At 41.3% G+C, this 27,013-nt stretch overlaps 1 protein-coding gene across 1 annotated transcript in view; it reads left to right on the top strand.

Annotated features, from left to right (window-relative positions):
• LOC145404710 (multiple PDZ domain protein-like) overlaps window positions 1–27,013 on the top strand; it is a 1,044,659-nt gene that overhangs the window by 181,278 nt on the left and 836,368 nt on the right. The window contains exons 3-4 of the mRNA XM_080276264.1: window positions 18,031–18,137; window positions 26,231–26,364. Coding sequence (XP_080132390.1) covers window positions 26,362–26,364 — 3 coding nt within the window. The 5' untranslated portion in view covers window positions 18,031–18,137; window positions 26,231–26,361. The remainder of the gene's footprint in view (window positions 1–18,030; window positions 18,138–26,230; window positions 26,365–27,013) is intronic.

Raw genomic sequence — 27,013 nt, 5'->3', positions numbered from 1 at the left:
AGTGGCTGCGTTACGTCGCTGGCTCATTTTACGGGGGAAAGTTAAGGGATAATTTTTAAAAGCGGCATTTCGCACCTCCCATGTACAGTTCACATCAGAAGTCCTGTCGCCTTTTCTCTTTCTCCATGAACTTCAAAATTCAGTCTGTTGAATATGCAGGAAGTTACGCTCTATTAATTGTCTTTGGGTAAATAGAATAATCCGTGTTAATTGCTGGGGATAATCAGACTAATTTCCACCTTCCATATCAAGAAAAAAACGAGAGAGTACTTTTGATGCTGACTGTAATGTATGTGGGTGTGCTGACTCTCTCTCTCTCTCTCTCTCTCTCTCTCCTGTGTCCACCCCTGTCATTATCACCAAACACCTCATCACTTTCGCTCACCCTTGCATTTTCACTTTTTTTTTTTTCACCTGAGCCAAATTTACCTGCTCATTAACCTAGTCTGTTAATGATGATTGATGATTGAGGAGGAGGATAATAATGATGATGATGATGATGATGATGATGGTGATGATGATTTGCAGTTTGATACTGCAGAAACCCAAAATTATTGTCAGTGTCATATATTATTATTATTATTATTATTATTATTATTATTATTATTATTTTGAGACAGCATCTTATTACTAACTTTTATTTTTCATATTTAGCCCTTACAATCCAGATTTTTTTTTTTTTTTTTTCGTTTTTTCCTTGTTGGCTTCAGACGATTTATTTTCAGCCTCTGATTAGTACGTTCGTTCATCCTTTCATTACCACAGATAAAAAAAAAAATCAGTAAAAAGTAAAAATCAGTCAATCGTCTGGTGATAGATTGAAGTGAAAAAATACGTCATTGGACTGAAGAGGGTGATTTAATACCAAGATCCAGCATTAATAAGTGTCTGCAAAGTTACTAGATTTTTTTCTATATTCCTTTCACATAACTTGGCTCAGATTTTCGTCCCTTTGCACCTTAGTTCACGTAGCTCAGTGGCAGAAAAAACAGGGCTACGGCAGATAGATTTTTCATAGCTCTTCTTCGTGACTAGCATTATTTTCTATCTGTTGCCAGACGCCTTAATCCCGTAAAGGGGTGACCAGAAATAAATCTCCTCCATGTCGCCCTGTCCCCCGCCATTTCACTGCCCTCCCCCCAGCTCACCCCCCCCATCTCATATTATTTTCTAGTTACCGGTAATCGATTTTCTTCAAGTGAGAGAGAGTTTTCGAAATAGAGAAGAGGTGAGATTAAGATCAAATATATGAGATCAGTGCTTCCCACCCCAAAGTCAGTATGATCTTGAATTTGGCTCTCTGTTATCTTGTTCTTATTTTTTCATGGAGGGAACAGTTTACGGGCATCTAGCCTTTGGTTCCTTCTTCCTTGCATTAAAAAAAAAAAAAAAAGTTGAATCCAAAGCGATATTTTTGTCAGGTTACTTAATAATTTTCAAGTTGCGACTTAATTTTGGGGTGTCTTTTACTTTTAGCTCTCTGTAATCGATGTCTGAGTATAATTAAAATCCTGCTAAATCCTGGTAAATCCCACTAAATCCTGGTATATCCTGCTAAATCCTGGTAAATCCCGCTAAATCCTGGTAAATCCCGCTAAATCCAGCTAAACATGAGAATTGCTTATTTTGAAAGATTGCTTGCTTATAGATTTCGTTGTGTAAAATTAACAGTGATACATTGTAAATAAGAAGTATGGTGCCGTAAGAGTAGTGAACACCATTGCACAATCGTCTAAGTGAACACCATTGCACAATCGCCTAAGTGAACACCATTGCACAATCGTCTCAGTGAACACCATTGCACAATCGTCTCAGTGAACACCATTGCACAATCGTCTCAGTGAACACCATTGCACAATCGTCTCAGTGAACACCATTGCACAATCGTCTAAGTGAACACCATTGCACAATCGTCTAAGTGAACACCATTGCACAATCGTCTAAGTGAACACCATTGCATAATCGTCTAAGTGAACACCATTGCACAATCGTCTCAGTGAACACCATTGCACAATCGTCTCAGTGAACACCATTGCACAATCGTCTGAGTGAACACCATTGCACAATCGTCTGAGTGAACACCATTGCACAATCGTCTGAGTGAACACCATTGCACAATCGTCTGAGTGAACACCATTGCACAATCGTCTAAGTGAACACCATTGCACAATCGTCTCAGTGAACACCATTGCACAATCGTCCCAGTGAACACCATTGCATAGTCGTCTCAGTGAACACCATTGCACAATCGTCTAAGTGAACACCATTGCACAATCGTCTCAGTGAACACCATTGCACAATCGTCTAAGTGAACACCATTGCACAATCGTCTCAGTGAACACCAGTGCACAATCGTCTCAGTGAACACCAGTGCACAATCGTCTCAGTGAACACCATTGCACAATCGTCTCAGTGAACACCAGTGCACAATCGTCTCAGTGAACACCAGTGCACAATCGTCTCAGTGAACACCATTGCACAATCGTCTCAGTGAACACCATTGCAGGATCGTCTTAATATTAAACTAGGATGGATGCGTCGGTATTAAAAGATGCATTATGGTGTTGCAAATCAAGTGAAGACCATTGCAATACGGCCTAATAATGATGAAATAAGTGGCATGCTTTATTAATAGAAGAGCAATAAGGTTCCAATAGGCAAGTGAAGAGCAGGTCCTAACATTTTATTTAATAAGTTTGAGAGTTATGATCTGAGAGAATTATGCTGCAATAAGGGAAGGGAACAGCACTGCAATACGGCCAGGTAATGCGAAATAAGGTGGGTTCTTGGAGTAATGAGAGATGAGAGAGATGTGAGTAATGAGAGATGAGAGAGATGTGAGTAATGAGAGATGAGAGAGATGTGAGTAATGAGGGATGAGAGAGTGTATTGTGAGTCATGAGGGATGGATACCGCATATGCGTCTTGATCACCTCGGGGGGGCAGATGCAGACAGTCCGGGGCGTCTCAAGGCTTATTTAATTGAGTCAGCTGGTTTGCAGGTGACTCAGGCTGACTCATTCAACACAATTTAACTCTCTTCCCCTCCTGTGACTCACCTTCATCTGCTCACTCACGCAACACAACGCGCAACACTTAAACTCCTGTGACATTTTCGTCTATTCACTCACTCACGCAACACAACATTCTCAACGCAACACTCAGATTCCTGTTACTCATTTTCATATACTCACTCACGCAACACAACGTTCTCACGCAACACTCAGATTCCTGTAACTCATTTTCGTCTACTCACTCACTCACACAACACCACATTCTCACGCAACACTCAGATTCCTCTAACTCATTTCCGTCCACTCACTCAATTTATCTAAACCCCAAAAGCTCGACAAGCCTCTTTCTTCTCAGCTGAATAAAGTCGTCTGGACCTAGTAAAGTAAATAAGTAAATAAATAAAAAAATAAGTAAATAAAGACGCCTAAGAAATTTATGTAAAAATATTGTTAATAATTCGGCTGTAGAAAAGATTAAAAAAAAATGAAAAAATTGATAATCCCACCAAAAAAAAAAATATATTGGTGTAAAAAAAAAAAAAAGGAGAAAATAGCTGAAGGGAAAAGGTAGTGTGTTTCTGTGAGCAAATTTATGGCTGTACACACACACACACACACACACACACACACACACACACACACACACACACACACACACACACACACACACACACACACACACACACACACAGACTGTCGGTACAACTATCACGACTACTGGGGAAAAAAATGAGAGAGAGAGAGAGAGAGAGACTATCGGAACAACTATCACGACTACGGGGGAAAAAATTGTCAAAAAAAAAAAAAGGTCAGCTGTAGTGAAAAAAAATATATAGGCGGAAGGAGAGTTAAAAAAAAAAAAAAAGTCTTGAGATAATGGCTGTGGAATAAAAATTGATAAATAAAAAAAAAGAGTAAGGGCAACATCAGAAATTATCACCACAGAAAAAAATATTATCACAGTTGTAGTAGAGAAAATGTAGATAGATAGATATGCAGATAGATAGATAGATAGATACGTAGGTAGATAGATATACACGATGGGATAAGGCCCTGAAAAATGAAAAAATAATGTACAAGAAAACGGAAAGTAAAGGTGAAGGGGAAAAGAAAAACAAGGAGATACGTAAAAAAAACGGAATTGAAGAATACGGTGTAGGGGGAACTAAAGGAAAAATAAAATGCAAAAATACGCCTTTGGGGACACGAAATAATACGGCACTATAAATAAGGAATACGAAAAATACTGAAAAAACGATACTAATTATAAAGTGTAGGGGTTACTGAAAAATAAGTTAGTAAAAATAAAGTGTTGAGGATGGTAAATATGGAGGCACTTAAAAAATGAAGGGTAGGGGAGACTAAAAAAAATAAGTCACTAAAAATAAGGTGTATGGGGACAGGTTTTTATGGGTTGGCCGTCATGGCGTAGTTAATCTTGTAAACATGGGCGGGTGTGGTGGTGTGGTGTGGTGTGGTGAGGTGTGGTGTGGTGAGTGGTGTGGAGTGGTGTGTGTGTTTACGTGTCAATTGTGGAGTCATGTGCTGGGCTTGCTATGTATGTATGTATGTATGTATGTGTATGTATGTGTATGTGTGTGTAGGTTTACTGGTCCCGTGTTGATGTATTGCTATTTACATTTATGTGTGTGTGGACTGTGGTACACACACACACACACACACACACACACACACACACACACACACACACACACACACACACACACGTGACTGTTGGTGAAGCTCTTGGTTGTTACGTAAGTTGTGCATTGATGTCTTAATGTTTTGCCCTGTTGATGAAGCCGAGTTAATATTTATTGATGTTAAGGATGCATTGAGGGAGTAAAATAAATATTATTATTTATTTGATGTGTTGAGATGCCTAAATAAGTAAGTAAATAAGTAAATAAACAATAAACATAATGTGTGTTGGTGGGCTCATGTTGCACCGTATTGCACATAAACATTGATGAGGTGTTGCAGTGTTGATGTGTGTTGATGTGTTACGGTTGATTGGGTGTTGTGTTGGGGTGTACAGTAGATTTGTGTGTGTGTGTGTGTGTTGATGGCCTAGTGTGTTATTGTGTTAAAGTAATTGTGTTAATTGTGTTAGTCTGATGCTGCTGCAGTGTAGTTGTGTTGGAACGTGGTGTTTGTGTTTGTGTGTGTGTGTGTGTGTGTGTGTGTGTGTGTGTGTGTGTGTGTGTGTGTGTGTGTGTGTGTGTGTGTGTGTGTGTGTGTGGCTTGATTCCTAATGGCCTGTGTATTCTAACTTACAGTAATCCTTTGTGTGTGTGTGTGTGTGTGTGTGTGTGTGTGTGTGTGTGTGTGTGAGAGAGAGAGAGAGAGAGAGAGAGAGAGAGAGAAAGAGAGAGAGAGTTGATGAAGTGTGCAGTTCTATGCTTTTTTTCCCTCCGGTAAAAATATTATTCATCAATCCTCTTGTCGCAATTATTATTATTATTATTATTATTATTATTATTATTTCCCTCTCATCGATGTTCTGGTCGCTGTCAGTCCAACCATGATCTCTTTTGTTGATCTTCTGTGGTATTATTTTCTGACTCTGGTATTTTCCTCTTGATGGTGTGACCTGGTATTGAGCGTTCCTTGCGATGATTACAGTGGTATCCTCTTTCCCTGGTATTATCCTCTTGCTGGTGTGAGGTGGTGTAGATTTTCCGGGAGATGATTGCAGTGGACTCAGCTATACTCTTGGTCTGGTATTATCCTGGGTGGTGTGAACTGGTGTAGAAATTTCCCTGTGATGATTTTAATGATCTTTATTCTTGATGGTGATGATGATGATGATGAAGATGATGATGATGATTCAGAATATCAAACTGCTCCTTGCAACATTCATCCACCACCACCACCAGCACTACAGTACTACTACTACTACTAATACTAATACTATTACTACCACAACCACCACCACCATCTTTTCCTCACCATTCTCAGATCTCACTTTAAGACGTAGAAAGATGTCTTATTTTCCCGCCCTCCATTTCTTGACTCCTGGCCAAGACAAACATATTCAGATTGGCTTAAAGCAAATACGGCGGATTAACTGAGAGAGAGAGAGAGAGAGAGAGAGAGAGAGAGAGAGAGGGTGGGAGGGAGGGGGGAAGGAAGAAGAGGCATGGAAATAATGAAGGAAAGAGAGAGAAAGAGAGAGAGAGAGAGAGAGCATCACTATAACCCTTAGAAAAAATAATCCCATAATATTTCTCTTCCTCCATTACCTTGAATATTCTCCTTGTTAAGCAGCCCGAGCTCAAAAAAAAAAAAAAAAAGAGAAGAAAAAGGACGAAAGAAAAAAGAAAAGAGCGAGTCAGACGGAGATTAGAGCTATCTCTGGAAATTTACGGCTGACCCGGAGGAAATTATGCCGCATGCCTTCCAATTTCCTCTTCATCGCCGCGGTGTACTGACGGGAAATTGGGAGGTGGTGGGGGGAAGGGGGGAGGATGGAAATTTTGCACCTCGAGAAATTTGGGGTACGTTGAGAAAATTTTGTATATGTGGGGAGGAGGTGTTGGTGGAATTTTTGGTTGAGAAATTGGGGTTTTTGAAAATTTTGGGGGGTAAAAAATGGAGGTTGATTTAATTTTTGGGTGTAAAAATTGGGATTTTGTTGATGGAAATTTTGGTCAGAAACATTTGGGTTTTGATTTTATTTTTGGGTTAATAAATCGGGGTTGTGTTGATGGAATTTGTGTGTATTATTATTATTATTATTATTATTATTATTATTATTATTATTATTATTATTATCATCATCGTCATCATTATTATTGTTATTGTTATTATTATTATTATTATTATTATTATTATTATTTTAAGTAATAGGCACCAGAATCACATCGTAATATTACAGCATCTGATACACAGCATACAAAATCAGTCCATTATTTCAAACTCAGCATTAACAAACAAACATGTTATTCCCCTAACCTCATCAGTACCACATCTTATTGACTTATTTATTTCATTTATTTATTACATTTATTTTATTTTTATATATTTTATTTTATTGCTGTATCCAGACGATTTTTTTTTAACTCTGAAAAAAATTTGTACTGAAGGGGTTACTGAAGAAAAATATCTGACACCTCAAGTAAGAAAGGAAAATCTGTCTTTTGTGGAATGAACTGATGTGGTGATAAAATCTATATGACGTCCTCGCTCTGAATGAGAGGAAAATAAATTAGTTTTTTACTGGACAATGAAATCCATATAGATATAAATGAAAAAAAAAAAAAAGGGACAGTAGGAGAAAAAAGTTTTGCCCTAAAATAGAAAGATGTATTAGTTTGTTCAGAAAAACCAAAAACCATATATATATCCGCTGGTACAGGGGACAAAAAAAAGGGGGGGGGGAGGGAGTGCCTTAGTAAATGAAAACTGAATTCCATATAAATTTTGAAGGGCTGAGATATATATATATATATATATATATATATATATATATATATATATATATATATATATATATATATATAAAATCCAAAGTAAAAATAGAATAACTTTTAGCTTGAGAAAATCCAAAAAAATATACAAGTTTTGGATGGAAAAAAAACAAGAAAATAAAGCAGAAAAAAAACGAAAAAATTAATGCAAGAAAAAAAAGATGTTGGCAGATAAAATATAAGTTTAAGATTCCTAATTTAGATAGAAAAAAAAAGCTAATGTAACGGTGCTAAGGACACAGGAAATTGCTTTGCTTGCTGGGGGAAAAAATATGACAGCAAAAAAATATTAATAGGGAAAAAAATTAATGGCTGATTTAAAAAGGAGCCATAAACAGAGGGGAAAAAAATCTAACAGCAAAAAAAAAAAAGAAAAAAAATGTCTTGTCAGGTCATAAAAGAAGTGGTATTTAAAGGCACAAAATTGAGAGAGAGAGAGAGAGAGAGAGAGAGAGAGAGAATATCTGACTGTAGACATGAATGCCAATATGTCAGACAGATTTAGGAGAGAGAGAGAGAGAGAGAGAGTGAGTCTGAAAACAAACATGAATGCCAGTAAGACAAAGTTAGGAGAAAAAAAAACAACGAATAAATATTAAAGAAAAAAAGATACATAGAAACCCAAAAGGGGCAAAAAAAAAAAAAAATTTGCTATGTGAATGCAAAACACGAAAATTAATAAGAAAAACAATAAAAAAAACAATGAATATATTTAAAGACAAAAAGGAAAAGCAGCACAACAGAAAAAAAAAAAAACACCTTTTCATAACAAACACGAATGCCAAAATAAGAAAAAAGAAAAAAAAAGACAATAGAGGTAAATATAGATGCAGATAAAAAAAATAAGTAAAAATATAGACATTAGAAAGGGAAAAAAAGGGAGGGAAAAAAGGGGGGGAGGTAAGAAAAATTATCTGATTGCAAATACGTGTCAGTAAGTAAAAAAGAAAATTAGAAGAAAGACAATGGATATGCTTAATTTATATGCCCAAAAAAAGAGGAAAAAAAATTATATAAACCGAAGACAACCCCCAAAAACAAAAAAAAAGGAAAAAAGAAAAAAGTTGCCATGAAAAAAAAAATTGAAGAAAGAAAATGGATATACAGAATTTATCCAAAGAAAAACGAGAAAATATATATAGCCCCCCCCCAAAAAAAAAAAAAACGAAAAAAGAAAAAAAATTGCTCTCTGAATGCAAACATGAATCCCAATACACACCAAGGGGAGGAAAAATTTATGGGAAAAAAAAAAAAAATGGTTGAGTTCATTTGGTCTGCTATCGATGCCATTTTCTGATAGTGCGAAGAAAACGGGGCCTGGAAGAGAAGCTGGTTGCAAGGGGGATTATTTTAGATGCGGGTGGGTGGAGATGGATGGGGAAGAGGGGTGAGATGGAGGAGAAGTGGTGGAGGAAGAATGTAGATGGAGGGATGAGGTGGAGGAGAAATGGAGGAGGAAGAGTGGAGATGGAGGAGAAATGGAGGAAGAGTGGAGATGGAGGTATGAGGTGGAGGAGAAATAGTGGAAGAGGAGGGGGAGGAAATGAAGGAGAGAAATGAATGGGTAACGTGCAGAAGAAGGGAACTGGGAAATGATAGCAGAGAGATGGGTGAAAAGGAGGAATTTTATAGATGGAGATGAGGGGAGAGGGAGATGAAGGAGGGAGGGAAGGAAATGGTGGAGGAAGAGGAAATGAGGTAAGATAAAAATAAATTGCTCTGTGGAAGAGAAGGGAAGTAGGAAATGAGAGAGAGAGAGAGAGAGAGAGGAAAATGATTAGGGGAGAGGAACATGGAGGAGGAGAAAGAGAATAATTTAACGAAAGCAGAAGAAGACAAGTGACGTGAAGAGAAAGGGAAGAAGAAAGTGGAAGAGAAGAAAGGGAGACGGTGAGAAGGCGTAGAAGTTGGAGGAGAAGGAAGATGAGATGGAGGAAAAGAGTAGAGGAAGTTGGAGAGAAATAGCGGAGGAGGAAGAGGAGGAGGACGAGGAAAATAAAGAACAAAGGAGAAATTGGGAGAAATATTAGAGGTAGAGGAAGCAGATGGAGTGGAAAGGAAGAGATGGAAGAGTGTGAAAAAGATGAAGAGGAATAAAGAGGAAAGCAAAAGGAAGGAAGAAAAGAAAGTGAGGAAATATAAGATGCAGAAAAATAATGTTAAAAAAATGATAATGAGATGTAAAAGCAAGAAAAGATGGAGAAGATGAAGAATGATGGGGGACTATGCTAATGTTGGAGATTTTAATATACATAGTGTGAGTTATTATGGTAATGGAGTCCGTGTGGGGGGAGTGATGATGAGGAGGAGGAAGAGGAAGATGAGCAGGGAGGGGAGGATGTGGAAGATGAGGAGGGAGAGGAGGATGTGGAAGATGAGAAAGAAGAGGAGAGAGAAGATGATGAGGAAGAGGAGGAGGAGGCAGAAGATGAGGTGGAAGAGGAGGAGCAGAATATAAGAAGGAAGAGGAGGAGGCAGAAGATGAGGAGGAAGCAGAAGATGAGGAGGAAGTGGAGGAAGCAGAAGATGAGGAAGAGGAGGGGGCAGAAGATGAGGAGGAAGAGGAGGAGGAGGCAGAAGATGAGGAGGAAGAGGAGGAGGCAGAAGATGAGGAAGGGGCAGAAGATGAGGAGGAAGAGGAGGAGGCAGAAGAGGAGGAGGCAGAAGATGAGGAGGGGGCAGAAGATGAGGAGGAAGAGAAGGAGCAGAATATAAGGAGGAAGAGGAGGAGGCAGAAGATGAGGAGGAAGAGGAGGAGGAGGCAGAAAATGAGGAGGAAGAGGAGGAGGGGGCAGAAGATGAGGAGGAAGAGGAGGGGGCAGAAGATGAGGAGGAAGAGGAGGGGGCAGAAGATGAGGGGGGAGAGGAGGAGGCAGAAGATGAGGGGGAAGATGAGGAGGAAGAGGAGGAGGCAAAAGATGAGGAGGAAGACGAGGAGGTAGAAGAATAAGTTGAGGAGGAGGAGATAAAGACGACGACGACGGTGGTGATGATGATGATGAAGGAGAGGAAGAAGGAGGAGGAGGAGGAAACAGCGGAAACATTATTATTTGGTGGAAGAACAAGAAAAATAAGAACATGCAAAAACAGAAGAAGAATTAACACAGACAAAGATATACTGCGTGACTGTTTATCTTAACCCAAACAGCTAGTATGAATGAAAACAGGGAGAGATAAGAGGAGGTAAGATATACGAGTGAGGAAGGGGAGAGATAAGAGATAAGGAAACGACGGATGAAGGAAAAACGGATATATAAAAGAGAGAAAAACAGAATAGTAGATGGAAAAGTGAACGTCTTGTCCCCTTTGTAGTGATGGGGTCTGTGTATTTATTTATTTATTTATATTTTTGTTCCTATTTCCGTCAGACGAATTTGTTCAGCTGAAGGGAAACCGTCGTGTTGAGAAGGTTATTGAGAGAGAGAGAGAGAGAGAGAGAGAGAGAGTGTGTGTGTGTGTGTGTGTGTGTGTGTGTGCTACTAACCCTTTCACAACGATTGTGTTTATTACCTTCGCAAAGGTTGTAATGTTTTCGACTTTGTATGTCTGTCCGTCTGTCAGTAACATTATGAAAAAAAAAATGAAATTGCCCTTGATTTTGGATAATAACAAGTAATTAAATTTATGGGAGAAAGGTCAAAGGTCAAGGTAAAGAAAAACATGACAGGGGATGGTGCTGCCTTGGCGAAGGTATACGCTCTCTGAAGGCCTTTGTTCTTCCTCGAATTGCCCGTTCTGAGGGTGTTTTGGTAGGTATGTTTGGCATGGGCACGTAAATATTAACCAGTGTATTGTTGTGTTAATTTACCTTTGTTTGTTGGGGTGAGGTAGTCTCGAAATAGCCTACCAGACAAGAGGTGTGCCAGTGTGGTGTGGTTGTGTGGGGTGTGGTTGCTTTTGGTGTTGTGTGGGGTGTGGTAGCTTTTGGTGTGGTGTGGCAGTGTAAGGTCTAGGAGCCTTTGGTGTGGTGTAGAAGTGTGAGGTGTGGTGGTGTATAGCTTGGCGGGTTGTGACAGTGAGTGGTGTGGTACGGTGTGGTTGGGTGAGGTGCGTCAGTGTGTTGAGTGGCGGTGTGGCGTGGCGTGGTGTGGTGTGGTGGTGTGTAGTGTGGCCGTGTGAGAGGTGTGAAGTGTAACAGTGGAGAGAGAGAGAGAGAGAGAGAGAGAGAGAGAGAGAGAGTTTCTGCATGTTTGAAAGCGAGGAGTGGTGGAGAATGAAGGAGGGGGAGGTGGAAGGGAGTAGGGGTAAGAGGGAGAGTCAAAGAGGAAGGGGGGGAAAGATACAGGGTAGAGAGGGACAGCAGTGACAGCATGGAGACGAAAACTTAACTAAATCTCCTCATACATAACAAACACAATCATCCATTTCACAATAATCCATAGTTGGATGTTGAATCATTACAATCCACACAACATTTAAACACGATCATTGATATCCCAAGGTTCATAAGCGTGGTTGATGCGTGGAAGTAGTTGGGTGGGGGGGTTCGAGGGATATGGGGGAGGGAGAGGGGGATGGGGGGGAGAGGGAGGTGAATAGGGGACTGGCTGGTATGGGTTTGGGGAAGATGCGTGAAATCTGGACGCCCGTGAAATCTGGTTGCTCGTGGGAATAGATGATGTAGTTAATTGTTCTCGCTACTGCACTGCCTGGTATGTCACTCTCTGTAATTACCCGGTATATGTCGTAACTGATGATGGAGGTGTCATTTGAGAGGTGTAATTAGCTAGGGTTATTAAAGAGACTTGGCAACTGAGCTGTGTGGGGGGGGGGTCGTGGGTCGGTGGTGGTGTGATGCCATGAAATGTGTACTCAGATACCTTCAATAAATATCAAGTGCATTTTTTACCAACTGATGTTCTGTTTCTCAAGAATACATCAAGGTAGACTGTAATGAGGATGGAATTACGTGAATATAGAGACAGGAATGGCGACGGTACAACTGTCTCTTGGTCTTTATAAAATGAGTTGGAGTTAAAATTACAGTAGTTAATGGCAACCTCATCGGGGGACGCTTGCCGGCTATGAGATTCTGTTTCCGGGTAGAGAGACGGACTGCACTCCTCGTGGGTAGTGTGTTTGATGTGTAGCTGCGTTTTTTTCCTTGTTTTTGCGCATTTGAAGTGAAGAGGAGGAACAGTAGGAATCAAATCATGAGCTGCGTGACCTAGAGTTGTGAAAGTGGCAAGGAAGAGGGCCAGATGACGAAGGAGTGTTATAGAAGGTAAGTAAAAGGAGAGTTACACGTGGGTATGTTTCCTATATTGTAAGTGAAGAAGGGAATTTACGAGATTTTATGATGTTCCTGTTGGTAGGTTGGAAAGTGAAGAAATGTAGTTAATTAGGAATGTGAAGGAATGTTTACACGTGTTGACATTCTTGTAGTTGAGTGGAAAATACAGATAGTTAAGGAGAAGGAATTACAAGATGTTTAGGTAGGTCAAAGAGCCGCGGTGGCCTGATGGTAACGTGTTTGGCTTGCGAGCTACGTTTGCCACCCCCCCTCCCCTTGTGTGTGTGTGTGTGTGTGTGTGTGTGTGTGTGTGTGTGTGTGTGTGTGTGTGTGTGTGTGTGTGACTTAACGGAATTTTAACATACCTCTTACAGTCTTGAGCAAAAGTTTGTCGACCGTCCTCAGCCAGCATTGTATCTTGTCTTCCATATTTCTCCTACCCCAGACGACAGAGAATATGCCTCCTTCTCATAATTATATATATTTATTTATTTATTTATTTTTGTCCTGTAACGCCCTCCATTCCAACAACTGAGAAAAGGGTCGTTAAATTTTTACTTGTGGCTGATAATCCGAAATTTTCTCACTTAATTGTGTGAGTGGATGGTTAGAGTAAGTAATAAAGTGGCCCAGGACAAGAAAGGTGTCATTGTAGTGAAGTGATTAAGAGGGGAGATAGTGGAGAGAAAAGAGGGGAAAATGGAGGGAGGAGAGATTAGGAGTAATTATTGGTGATGGAGGGGTGGAGGGAAGAGGAGAAAGAGGAATACAAGAGGAAGATATAAAGGACTGGCAAACTTAAAGAAGATGGAGGTGAAGACGGAAGGAGGGGAATTGAGGAAGAGGGGAAGAAGTTGTTGAGAAAAAGGTAAAGTGTAAGAAGACTGATGAGGACTGATTGAGGGGAAATGTGTGTGTGTGTGTGTGTGTGTGTGTGTGTGTGTGTGTGTGTGAGAGAGAGAGAGAGAGAGAGAGAGAGAGAGAGAGAGAGAGAGAGAGAGACCTGTGCCTTGCAAATACGTCTATGGTTCGATCATTTGACCTTGACCCTTGACCTTGACCTCCGACCAATTGTTTCTTAAATCGAAATACTTTATCCTTGCCTGACCCTCAACCCATCCGCAAAGTTTTGTTCAGAACGAATAAAAATGTCTGACATACTTTTCACACACACACACACACACACACACACACACACACACACACACACACACACACACACACACACACACACACACACACACACACACACCGAGGGAAACAGTACACCCCCCATCATTTTCTTATGCGGTTGTAAAAATGACTTCTTGACCTGCAGCTTGTATGCTCGTCAATTAAGTCCCTAACACATCTTTCTAAGCGATTTATTTTGCTTATCTCACCATACTGCCCTCCTCTGTGTCACGTAAATCATTCAAATACCGCCATACTCAGCATAAATTATAGACACAAGTTTCCATTAACCAGCCTTATGCAAAAATAAATCGCAAAGGATTAGGTGCTAGGGAGCTTCCTTAACCGACGAGAATACGGACTCAAGCGTCTGTCTGTCCGTCTCAAAAATGTGTCTGAAACTTGCTGATGGATACAGAGGAAACTTGGCAGCTTCCTTCATTATAAGTTAAACTCTTGTGGTGAAACTTCTGTGGAGATTTTACGAGTACCCCCTCCTCCCTCCCCCCCCCGCCTAACCCATCACCCCCCTCCCCCCACCCTCCCCCACCCACACAGCCGCTTCCCCCATCCACCTCCCCGTTCCCCCCACGCGCCCCATCACTCACCGCCCTAACCACTTCACACACACATACACACACACCTTCCCTCACCTCCCCCCGTCTCCCAGCCTCCCCCACCCAACCCCATCGCTCCCCAACCCTCTTACAACCCCTTCAGGACGGTGATGTCTTCTTTTACTTTATTCATAGTACCTGAAGACGATTTACTTGGACTTCGGAGATTCCATATATTGTGACAGGATTATAGATAACTGATTAAGATCGATTATATTTATTTTACACTAATCTTTACAAATTTTAGTTCTCTCCTGCCTTATTTCACGTAACTCAGTCGCTGAAGAAACGATGCTACGGCAATACATCCTTTCTACATCCTTCTCCTCTACATCCTTCATTCTTCTTCCTCACCCTTTCTACTCTCCCTTTCCCATACCTCCCACATTCTTTTCATTCTGTTCGTCCCCCTTCCCTCTGTCTCCCACATTCCTCTCTCTTCATCTCCTCCTCCTTCACCTTTTCCCCTCCCGCATTCTTCTCCCTCTCCCCTCCTCCCCTCCCACATTCTTTCCCCTCTCTCCCTTCCTCCCCTTCCCATCTTCCCTCTTTACTCAGGTCGTTAGCGAGAGTATAAATATAATGTCTAATTTTGCTCTTCAGAAATACTTGTCGAAGTTTACCCTTGCCTTCTTGCTGTTCCTTCCCCTCCCTCCTTCCCTCTCCCCTCTCTCTCTCTCCTTCCTTCTTTATCTCCTTTGTTCTTTCATTCCCTCCCACCTTCTCTCCCTCCACTCCCCTCAACCTTCCCTTCCTCCACTCTCTCTCCCCATTTTGTCTCTAGTTTCCTGCCTCCCCCTCCTCTCCCAGCTCTTTCCCTTCCACCTTTTTTTCCTCCCACCCTCCCTCTTTCGTACTGTTTTTGCCTCCCTCCATTGTTATCTCTCTCTCTCTCTCTCTCTCTCTCTCTCTCTCTCTCTCTCTCTCTCTCTCTCTCTCTCATTATCTTTCCTTCCCCCCACCAACTCTTCTTATCCTCTTATCAGTACCCATTCCTATTCCATCCTCAGTCTCCTTTCTTCCTTCCTTCCTTCTCTCTTCATCCGTTTCATATTTTTCCCCTTGCTCTCTTATCTTTTCCTGCTTCCTTCTCTTCTGTCACTCGTCTTCCTTCATTTTTCGTTCTGTTATACTTCTTGTCTCACTCTGCTTCCTCTTCTGTGTTCCTTCCTTCATCCTAGCTTTTCCTCTGTTATTTTTTTCCTTCACCTTTCACACACACACACACACACACACACACACACACACACACACACACACACACACACACACACACACACACACACACACACACACACACACACACACACACACACACACACACAGTCATTTCCTTCACCTCATCCCTCACTCACACTCACTTCCTTCCTCCTCGCTAATTGCTTTTCTCCTCCCCAGCATTAATCTCTCCTCCTCTCTTCCTCATTTCCTCTTTCCTCTCCCTCCACTCATTTTCCTCCTCTCTTTTCTTAAGAGTTAATTTTCGTCTTTTCTTGTTATCTCCCATCTGCCATTTACATCCTTCGTCATTTTCTCGCTGTCCTCCTCCTCCTCCTCCTCCTCCTCCTCCTCCTTTCGTACGACATCATATCTTCTCTTCATCTGTCCCTTCTTTCCTCTATCCTTTACCTCCTCAGTCTTCCTTGTTTTCCCTCTTTCGTTCCTAATCCTCTTATCCCCCCCTCTCTATCTCTCTCTCTCTCTCTTCGTTCCTTCATTTTGCTTTTAATATCATCTGTGCATTTTCTCTACCTCCTTCCATCTCCTTTAAGGCTTCTTTCTCCTTCATCTCTCCATCTTTCCTTCCTGTTCCTCCTTCCTCTCCAACTCTCCTTCCTTCCCCGTTCTTCCCATTTCCTTCCTTCCTTAATAATCTTCGTTCTCTCTCAATCATCTTCCTTTACTCTCTTTGCACCTCTACGTCTTCCTCTTCCCCCCACCTCCTTCCCATTTCTCACTCCCTTCCTTCTTCCTTTACATTAAGTCCTGCCTCTTCCTTTCTTTTCCTTGTCCTTCCTACCTTCTACTTTTTCCTTCTTTTCAGTCTTTTGTGTTTCAGGTTTTGCATTTTCCTCTTTCCCTTTTCTTCCTCTTATTTCTTAACTTTTCCCTGTTCTTTCCTCTCTTCCATCTTTCCCTGTCTTCTTCCCTCTTTCCTCTTCTGTTCTTGCTTACACACACACACACACACACACACACACACACACACACACACACACACACACACACACACACACACACACACACACACACACACACACACACACACACACACACACACACACATACAGAGAGAGAGAGAGAGAGAATCTTTAATATTATAAGATTACATAAGTTTAGTTTCTGGAGCGAGTTTTGAAGAGGGTCAAGTTGGGCTGTAATTTTTGTAACCTCCTCCTCCTCCTCCTCCAGCGGTGTTCTCTTTCTCCTCCCTCCAGCTCCTCTCATTCCCTCTCACGCCCTCCTCTTCTCGCCTCTCACCCATACCCCTTCCTCTTCATTCCTTCCTTCCCTCTCCCTCCTGCTGGAACAAATTCTACTTTCCCTCCTTTCCTCCTCTTCTTTCCGTCCTTCCTTCCTTCATTCATTCATTCCCTTTCCTTTCACTTTAAACAAACTCTCCTCTTTCCCTCCGTTTCTCCCTACTTTCCTTCCTTCCTCAGACTCTCCTCTTTCCCTCCATTCCTTCCTCGAACAAACTCTCCAATTTTCCATCCTTTCCTCTCTTCGGACTCTTCTTCCTCGTGCTTTTCTCTCTCTTTATCCGCACCTCTTCTTGTTTTCCTTTTCCTTCCTTTTCTTTTGTTCCTTACAGCCCTCTCTCTCTCTCTCTCTCTCTCTCTCTCTCTCATTCTATCCTCCTCCTTCATTTCCACTCTCCAAGAAAAATAATCTCCCATTTATCATGTTTTTACTTCCTTATTGGTTCACACACACACTTAACCCTTTCAGACCGAGTGTTATTGTTGCACACACACACACACACACACACACACACACACACACACACACACACACACACACACACACACACACACACACACACACACACACACGGCCATATCTAACCCCTCCAGTTCGTGCAGTTCTCCTGAGATGAATAAAATGCGTGTGTTCGTGCCTGTGACGTGCTGCAGTGTGTGTACGTGTAAACTTGTACGGACGTTTAGCAGTGTATGGGAATGTTGTACAGACGTGTTGAGGTGTACATAGAGAGGTGTATGCTATAGTGTACACGAATACTAATGATGTTGTTGTAGAAGTGTACATAGAGAGGTGTACAGATGTGCTATAGTGTACACGAATACTAATGTTGTTGTTGTAGAAGTGTACAGTACATAGAGAGGTGTACAGATGTGCTATAGTGTACACGAAGACCAGTGTTGTTGTTGTAGAAGTGTACAGTACATAGAGAGGTGTACAGATGTGCTATAGTGTACATGTATACTAATGCTGCAGTTGTTGTAGAAGTGTGTTATAGTGTACACGTATACTAATGCTGCTGTTGTTGTTGTTTTCAGAGATGGGCGGCTTCAGGAGGGGGACCAAATCCTGGCCATTGACGGGCAGGTGTTGGATTCCTATATATCACACCAGCAGGCCATAGGAATACTGCAGAAGGCCACCCGTGAGTAACCCGATACCAGTACTTCACCTGTATACCAGTACTTCACCTGTATACCAGTAGCAATATACCAGTACTTCACTTGTATACCAGTACCGGAATACCAGTACTTCACGTCTATACCAGTAGCATAATACCAGTACTTCACTTGTATACCAGTACCAGAATACCAGTACTTTACGTCTATACCAGTACCAGAATACCAGTACTTCACTTGTATACCAGTAGCAAAATACCAGTACTTCACGTCTATACCAGTAGCATAATACCAGTACTTCACGTCTATACTAGTAGCAAAATACCAGTACTTCACTTGTATACCAGTACCAGAATACCAGTACTTCACTTGTATACCAGTACCAGAATACCAGTACTTCACGTCTATACCAGTAGCAAAATACCAGTACTTCACTTGTATACCAGTAACCCAATACCATTACTTCACTTGTGTATCAGTGAGTAACGAATGCCAATACTTTAATACCAGCGAGTAACCTGATACCATTACTTGTAGATCAGCACCACATTACTATTACCTGTATCCCAGTAACACAATACCATTACCCACTTATATACTAGGGTCAGATCGGGGGGGGGCGGGTTCTGGGGAGTCTGGGCCCCCCTTTTGGTCAGCTGTCTTTTTTTTTCTGCAACAAAGATATAGAATTATTAAATGAAAATTATCAGCATCTTCTTAAAATTCATTATCGTAATATTTTGACTCTACTGTTATTATTATTATTTTTTTTTTGTTGGGTGTAAAATATAATATACCGATGAATTTTTGTAGCTGACGCCTTGAAAAATATATTGAGGTGATGCATATTAAATATTTTTCGTATCGGAATGGAATTTTAAAATGCTTGATTCTTGTCGGAGGGAAAAATTAAAGAATATGGCCCCCCCCCTTTTTAAAAATTTTTGGATCTGCCTCTGTATACCTTAATTTATTTTATTTTTATTTATTCATTGATTTATCTATTTTTTTTTCAAGTGTGTTCCTTATTTTTTTTTTTCCATATTAGGATTATTTTCATGATCTGGATTTGTACTTAGAAAATGGTAAAGGGAGGGGAAAGGAAAGGGGAAGAGGTTAGAGGAAGAGAGGGAAGATGGGGAGAGATGGGTAGGGGATGAGGGAAGGGAGGGGGAAGGGAAGAGAGGAGAGGGAAGAGTGAGATTGATATTTATGGTTAGTGATTGTGTGTGTGTGTGTGTGTGTGTGTGTGTGAGAGAGAGAGAGAGAGAGACCATAAACATACATTGTGGTATTGAAAGGGTTAATGAAGACAGGTGTGTGTGTGTGTGTGTGTGTGTGTGTGTGTGTGTGTGTGTGTGTGTGTGATATGGCACTGCATGGGGAGGATGGGTGGCAGAGATAAGAGATAATGGGTAAATGGCTATTGACTTTGCGTGATTCGTATTGATAGTGGGGATATTGGATGAGGATAGCCATGGTGGTAGTGGGTATGGTTGTGGATGGTAGGGTGGTAGTGGATGGTTGTGTGATGTGTGTGGATGGCTTTGTGGTAGTTGCGGTTAATGGGGATGGTAGGAGAGGCAGGAATGGTAGGGATGGTTGTGGATGGTAGGGTGGTGGTAGGTGGTTGTGGTTAGTGGCGATGGTAGGAAAGGAATGGTAGGTATGGTTGTTGATGAGAGGGAAAGAGGTAAGGATTGCTTGGATGGAAATAAGAATGGTTGTGAATGGTAGGGTAGTTGCGGAAGGCTGTGTTGTAGTAGCGGTGGTTGTGGATGGTAGGAAGGCGAGAATGGTAAGGATGGATGGTTGTAAATGGTGTGTGTGTGTGTGTGTGTGTGTGTGTGTGTGTGTGTGTGTGTGTGTGTGTGTGTGTGTGTGTTAATGGAGCGTGATGTGTGTGGGGTTGGGCAGGGCAGGCACGGCCCATTTCACCCCACCACCTCCACTCTTCCCCTTCATTACCCTTGTCACAGCAGGAGGGGGGAGAGGAGTGGGGAGAAGGAGGGGAGAGGGGAGGGAAGGAGGAGAAAGAGGGGAGGAGGAACGGGGAAAGTGATTGAGGAAAACAGATGGAGAAGGAGGAGGGGAAGGGGAAATGATATGGAAAGAGAGAGAGAGAGAGAGAACACATGGAAAACCGACAGAAAGAGAGCAGGAGAGAGAAAAGAGAGGCGTAAATGGAGATGTAAATGGTAGGGGAGATTTATTTTTTGCTCATACTTAATCCTACCTGGTCACTGCTGGATTTGAGGGAGGGAGGGAGGGATGTGGAGGGAACAGGGGAGAGAAATCGGTAGGGAGATGGAGGGAAAGTGGGAGAGTGTGAGAGGAAGAGAGGGTGAAAGAGAGAGAGAAAAAAATGGGAGAAAAGGTAAAAAAAGAAAAGTTGATGGATGAAGAGGGATGACATCTGTGAATGAGTGGAAGTTAAAGTACAGGGGGGAGAGAGAGAGAGAGAGAGAGAGAGAGAGAGAGAGACAGACAGACAGACAGACAGGCACAGACAGAGACAGAGAGAGAGGCGAAGCAAAATGACCCTGTGAGTACTGTGACTACTTATATATTCTTGTCACCAAGAGGGAAAACTCATAACTCCACCCCATCACTCATAACTCCACCCCATCACTCATAACTCCACCCCATCACTCATAACTCCACCCCATCACTCATAACCACCCCATCACTCGTAACTCCACCACCCCGTCACTCATAACTCCACCCCATCACTCATAACTACACCCCATAACTCCACCCCATCACTCATAACTCCACACCATCACTCATAACTCCACCCCATCACTCATAACTCCACACCATCACTCATAACTCCACCCCATCACTCATAACTACACCCCATAACTCCACCCCATCACTCATAACTCCACCCCATCACTAATAACTCCACCCCATCACTCATAACTACACCCCATAACTCCACCCCATCACTCATAACTGCACCCCATAACTCCACCCCGTCACTCATAACTCCACCTCATCACTCATAACTCCACCCAATCGTTGTAACTCAGCAGATACCCGAATGAAGTAACGTCATAACTACAGAATAACTCATAACTTATCCTGAATTATTGGGTGAAATTGATAGTATAACTGTTGCCCCTTCAGTACGATGATTCTTTACCACTGATTTTGGTCATAACTTAAGGTGCGTTGTCTGATTTTATTGCGAATAGTTATTTTAATAGTAATAACATACATTACTGATTCTCTCTCTCTCTCTCTCTCTCTCTCTCTCTCTCTCTCTCTCTCTCTCTCTCATAGTAATAACCTATTAATGATGTTGGGGGAGATTATGTATTCACCCATTCTCTCTCTCTCTCTCTCTCTCTCTCTCTCTCTCTCTCTCTCTCTCTCTCTCTCTCTCTCTCTCTCTCTCTCTCTCTCGGTGAACAAGATATCTCAGAAAGTTATGATCGAATCTCAATGGAATTTGGTGACAAGGTGGGCAGCAGGTAAAGGAAGAGTTGATTAGATTCTGAGGTGAATCCGGAACAAATCATGAATATTATTGGCGTCGGTGGGGGTATGCCATCTGTGAGACTTTAACGTGGACAGGCTAATACCGGAGACTTAATTACCCCCGCCAACGACGCTAAGCGGTGGTTGGTTTACAAATCATCATAAAATATTGGTGTTGGCGAAGGAGTGTGATCTTTTAGTTGCTTTCCAATATTACTGTATAGTATTCGTTTTTTGTTTTTTTTTAAGTTGTGTGAGATAACTATCCTAACTTTAAATATCATAAAAACTGAAAGAAAATGGATAATGGTAAATTGCCAAAATCACCAGTTACCTTTAATTCACCTTTGCTATCTAAACAGGCAATTAAAACAAACAAGGCAGTTCCATCCAGCCATCCAGGTGTAAACAGAATTAGCAGGTAACTAACTGGCGACTGAAAGGACACGTTAGTTAGTTTCCCTCTTTCTCCCAGGCAACACACACCGAGTCTCAATCTCTGGATTTAGTGGCAGAGACTGATTGAAGGTCTTGGTACTTAATTTATGAAGGAAAGGGAGGTTAAATGGTGACAGGAAGAATGTGATTTGACAACTGGGGATTTCCTTTGTAGTGTTAAAGGTAGAATATAATTTTACACACACACACACACACACACACACACACACACACACACACACACACACACACACACACACACACACACACACAAATACGTGCAAGATTTTCCTTTCATCACTGGCCCATCTTTTTCTCATACACGTTATATTTTTCAATCTATTTCTGTTTACCGGTACATGTAGCTACAAAAAAAAAAATAATAATAATAATAATAATTTCACATTTCATAACAGGACGATACGTAATGAATTAATAATGAACTATACTTGTCCTTTGGTTCTTCCTTGCACCAAAAAAGAAAGAAATGGGAATCATTGCGAAAAATCGTCCAGGTGGAATGTCAGGTACCAGGTCACTCAGGCTCCTGTGACTCACTCAGGTTAATTAAATCACCTGTTATTACCTGGACTGGAATAATAGGTAGATTACTAGAGTTACCCCTGCCATGAGAGAGTTGAAAAAGCCTGGTTGTATAGAAGAATTAATGTAGTCTTTTTTCTTTTCATTTTTATCACTCTGAAAGGTTGCTATAAATAATAACTTGAAGGTAACACACTGAATTGGTTATTATTTCAACCTGGTGATCAATTACTCGATAAAAACAAGGCATAAATTACCTTGATATGCGCTTACACCTCACCTCACCTCACCTCACCTCACTTCGCCTCGCCTCGCCTCGCCTCACCTTATCTTACCTCACCTCACCTCTCCTCACCACACCTCACCTCACCTCACCTCACCTCACCTCCATGGGCCAAGCAACAGGTGAGGTGAATCAAGGTAGCGCCAATTAACCTGCCTGCGCCACAACTCATCCTTTGTTTAGCGTGTTGATAGTCATTTTGTAACCCACCTGATTCTCTCTCTCTCTCACACACACACACACACACACACACACACACACACACACACACACACACACACACACACACACACACACACACACACACACACACACACACACACACACACACACACACATTCAGACGATTTTCTTCATCATAAAGTGAGATTTTTCGAACTTGAGGTGTGCATAAAGCCTTCATTATCTATCTGTGTATCTGTCTATCTGTTGCCAGACGCCTTTATTATAATCATCAAAATATCTTGCCAGAACATTATATATTTATGGATGAAAAATATTTGGAGTAAAGTAGGTAGATAGATAGATACATGGATAGATAGATAAATAAGTAGGGAGGTAGGTAGATGGGTAATAGATTGATAGATACCATAAATAGATAGATAGATAAATACGGATATATATATAGATTCAGCAGATATAGATAAATTGATAGATAGATAACGTAGAGATAGGATGGTAGATAGATTGATAGTTAAATAGATTGCTTGATTAGATATAGATAGATTGATAGATACCGTAGATAGACATGTAGATAGACTGATTGGCTGGTAGATAAAGTCATGAATACATAACAATAAACAATTCTGTAAAGCTAAGAATTATGTGACCACCTCAAGACATAAGCAAGACATAATTGAGGAAATGATAAGGCACGAGAGGAGAAGGCAGGAGAGGAGGGGAGATGTGACGTGATTTTTTTTTATTTATTTTCTTATGTGGGGAAGAAGGAACCAAAGACAACGAGCCCGCAAAACTGTTCCTTCCAAGAGAGAAACAAAATACAAGAGAGAGCCAAATTCAAGATCCATTCATTTCGAGATGCCTGGACACACTGCGTTTGAAAGAGTGGAGATCATAGGAAGCAGGAAATACAGACAGAGAGAGACAGTTCCAGAGTTGACCTGTTGCTTAAATGAAGGATAGGGAATGGAGGGGAAGGAGAGAAGAGAGACTGAGGAGATATGGAGGGGTTACGTGGGAAGAAAAATGGAGAAAGGAAAAGGGGTGAAAGGGAAGTGGGAACTGTATTAGAGGAAGAAGATTGATGGAAAGAAAAAGAATATAAATAGAATCGAAATAAGGAAATAAAAGGATCAAAGAGGAGATGATATTTTTTAACAGGTAAACAGAAGCAAAAATGAAAAAAAAAAAAATCCATACACTAGATTACAGGTGTCCTCCGTTCATTAAGAAAAGAAATGTAACAGTTGGACGTAAACTGATGTAGATTGAAGGCTGAAGGAACAGGAAAATTGAGAGCAGAGAAAGTAATTGGCTTAGGAATATACGGATTGAATATTAAGTCCATAGAAAGAGAACTACAGGTTCGAAATGGAAGAAAAGAGGAAGAAATAGAGGGAGGAGGTTGAAAAAGGACTGGAGGATGAGAGGAAAATGGAGAAGGGAGGTTAAGAGGAAGTGGAAGGTAAGAGAAGAAAAGATAAAAGGGAGGATAACAGGAAAAAAGAGGAGGAAAGGGAGAAGGGAGGTTAAGGAGAAATGGGGGATAAGGGAAGAAAATGAAAAAGGGAGGTTAAGAGGAAATGGAAGATGAGAAAGGAGAAGAGGGAGGATAACAGGGAATGAAAAAAAGAGGAGGAAAGGGAGAAGGGAGGTTAAGAAGAAATGAATGAAAAGAGAGGGGAAGGGAAAAGGGTGATACAATAAATGGAGGAAAAGAGAAGGAAAGGAAAAAGATAGGATGGAGGAAGGAGGAACAACATCCTGAGGAAAGAAAAGAAAACAGAGCTCTCCAGGTCTGGTAGTTAAGAGAAATAATTTAAAGGAGAAAATGGAGGAGGAGGAAGAGGTCGGGGAGAGGGGAGGAGGAGGAGGGAGAGGCCGTAAGGAGTAAAAGGAGACCACGGAGGGAGGGAAGGAGAGGGGGAACGAGACTCAAGAAGCGGCAAAGGAGGCAAGACCCAGACGTTATGTGGGTTCCGGTGCTGCTTTAAGACGTAGACAGTAACGTAAGAAAGGGGAGCTGTCTCTTGGCCTGTCCCTGCCACGCCACATATTGTGTTGTTACGAATATAGAGGTTTTGATCTGAGTACATTTTGCCTTATTATTATTTTTCTGACTGGACAATTTATTATTATTATTATTATTATTGTAACTAGACATTTTATTATTATTATTGTGACGGGACATTTTTCATTTTTTATTATTATTATTATTATTATTATTGTTGTGACGACATTTTTCATTTATTATTATTATTATTATTATTATTATTTCTCTCTGTCGCACCCACTATTTCTCTGCTTTATGGTAACAGAGACTCTTAGAGGTAACACAGAAATCTCAAGAAGGGTGAATGTCTTTCTGTGTCTCTGTCGCAGCCTGTAGTCTCCTTCCTTAGGGTTGCACAGATTTTTACACAGATTAAGAAGCAGCATAATAGCTTTAGGAGGACACATCTCTCTTGCCAAGAAAAAAAAATCGGAGTAAATTTTCTCTTGAGCGACCTTCAAAGCGACAGGCAAATGATAAACACAAGTCCCACACAGGGGCTGGATTGGTCTCGAGGGAAATATATGCGACAAAGCCCTAAAGAATGAGAGAGAGAGAGAGAGAGAGAGTGAAATTTTACCGCGATGCCGCCAAAGGAGTCATTTCAGATGGAAGGAGCGATTGTGTTGTATGTTGCCTCACGGAGATAGTAGTAGTAGTAGTAAGTAGTAGTAGTAGTAGTAGTAGTAGTAATTAGTAGTAGTAGTGGTAGTAGTTTTGTTGAGTCACCTGATCTAGTAGTTACTCTTTCTCGCGTAGGGTGATGTTATGTTCGTTTAATTAATTTGTGTTCTTCTATTATTATATCTTCGTGTTGCCCGTGTTATTGTCTTCGCATAAGGTGTTCGCGTCATTATGTCTTCCCGTTATTATAGCGATTGTAATAATGTTCATTGTTATTGTTGTTGAAATGTGTTGTTGCTATTTAGTCGTTTAGATTGGAGTAAGAATTAAATTGATGATGATTGATGATGATGTTGATGATGATTGATAATTGAGTGATTATTATTATTGATGTGGATGATGATAATTGATGATGATGATTGTTGATGATGGATGATGTTGATGGTGGTGGTGACGATGATGATTGATGATGATGATGATGATATACGGTTTTTCTTTTCTTTTGACAGGGTTGGTGGAGCTGGTGGTGGCCCGCGCCCCCCTGGAGAAGCAGACCCCCGAGGCCCCCCATCCTCCCCCCACCACATCCGACTCCCCCACCCCCGACACCACCACCACCACCACCACCACCACCGCAGACATGGTGAGTGCGTGTGTGTGTGTGTGTGTGTGTGTGTGTGTGTGTGTGTTTTAATGCAAGGAAGAAGGAACCAAAGGCCAGAGACCCATATGATTGTTCCCTCTAAGAAAAAACAAAATATAACAGGGAGCCAAATTCAAGAGCTAGTCATGTCGATGCCATAGTGTGTTTGTTTGTTAGTTATTTTTACACCACCACTGTTATAAATAAAACCGTTTTATGTGTCCTTAATTCACCCATTTACTCCTCAAGATGTAAGCTGAATATTAATCGACTATACTCCTTTCACCTTAACCTGGCCCAAATTTTCCCTCTGTAACTTATTTCACGTAGGTCACAGGAGGAAGACAATACTACAGCTCCCCCTATCTTTTCCATAGCACTTCTTCGTGACTAGCAGCATATTCTGGTACTAATTTCTTGTTGTTACTCAGCATGCACGGTGGAGAGAGGGCAATTTTAGGCCGAGTTAGAGTGAAAAGAGTATAGTGTTAGCAAGAATGAGTTAAAGGATGCGTCATGGAAATTAAGAGAGCCAGGTTCATGCTCACAAAAGGGTCAAGGTCATGCTCACAAAAGGGTCAAGGTCATGCTCACAAAGGGGTCAAGGTCATGCTCACACGGGGCCAAGTTTATGCACACACGGGGCCAA

The sequence above is a fragment of the Coenobita brevimanus genome, chromosome 7, assembly GCF_032717465.1.
Source record: "Coenobita brevimanus isolate Jiangsu-jjx chromosome 7, ASM3271746v2, whole genome shotgun sequence".
NCBI classification, from domain to species: Eukaryota; Metazoa; Arthropoda; class Malacostraca; order Decapoda; family Coenobitidae; genus Coenobita; species Coenobita brevimanus.
This window is presented reverse-complemented; position numbering and strand designations above follow the sequence as displayed.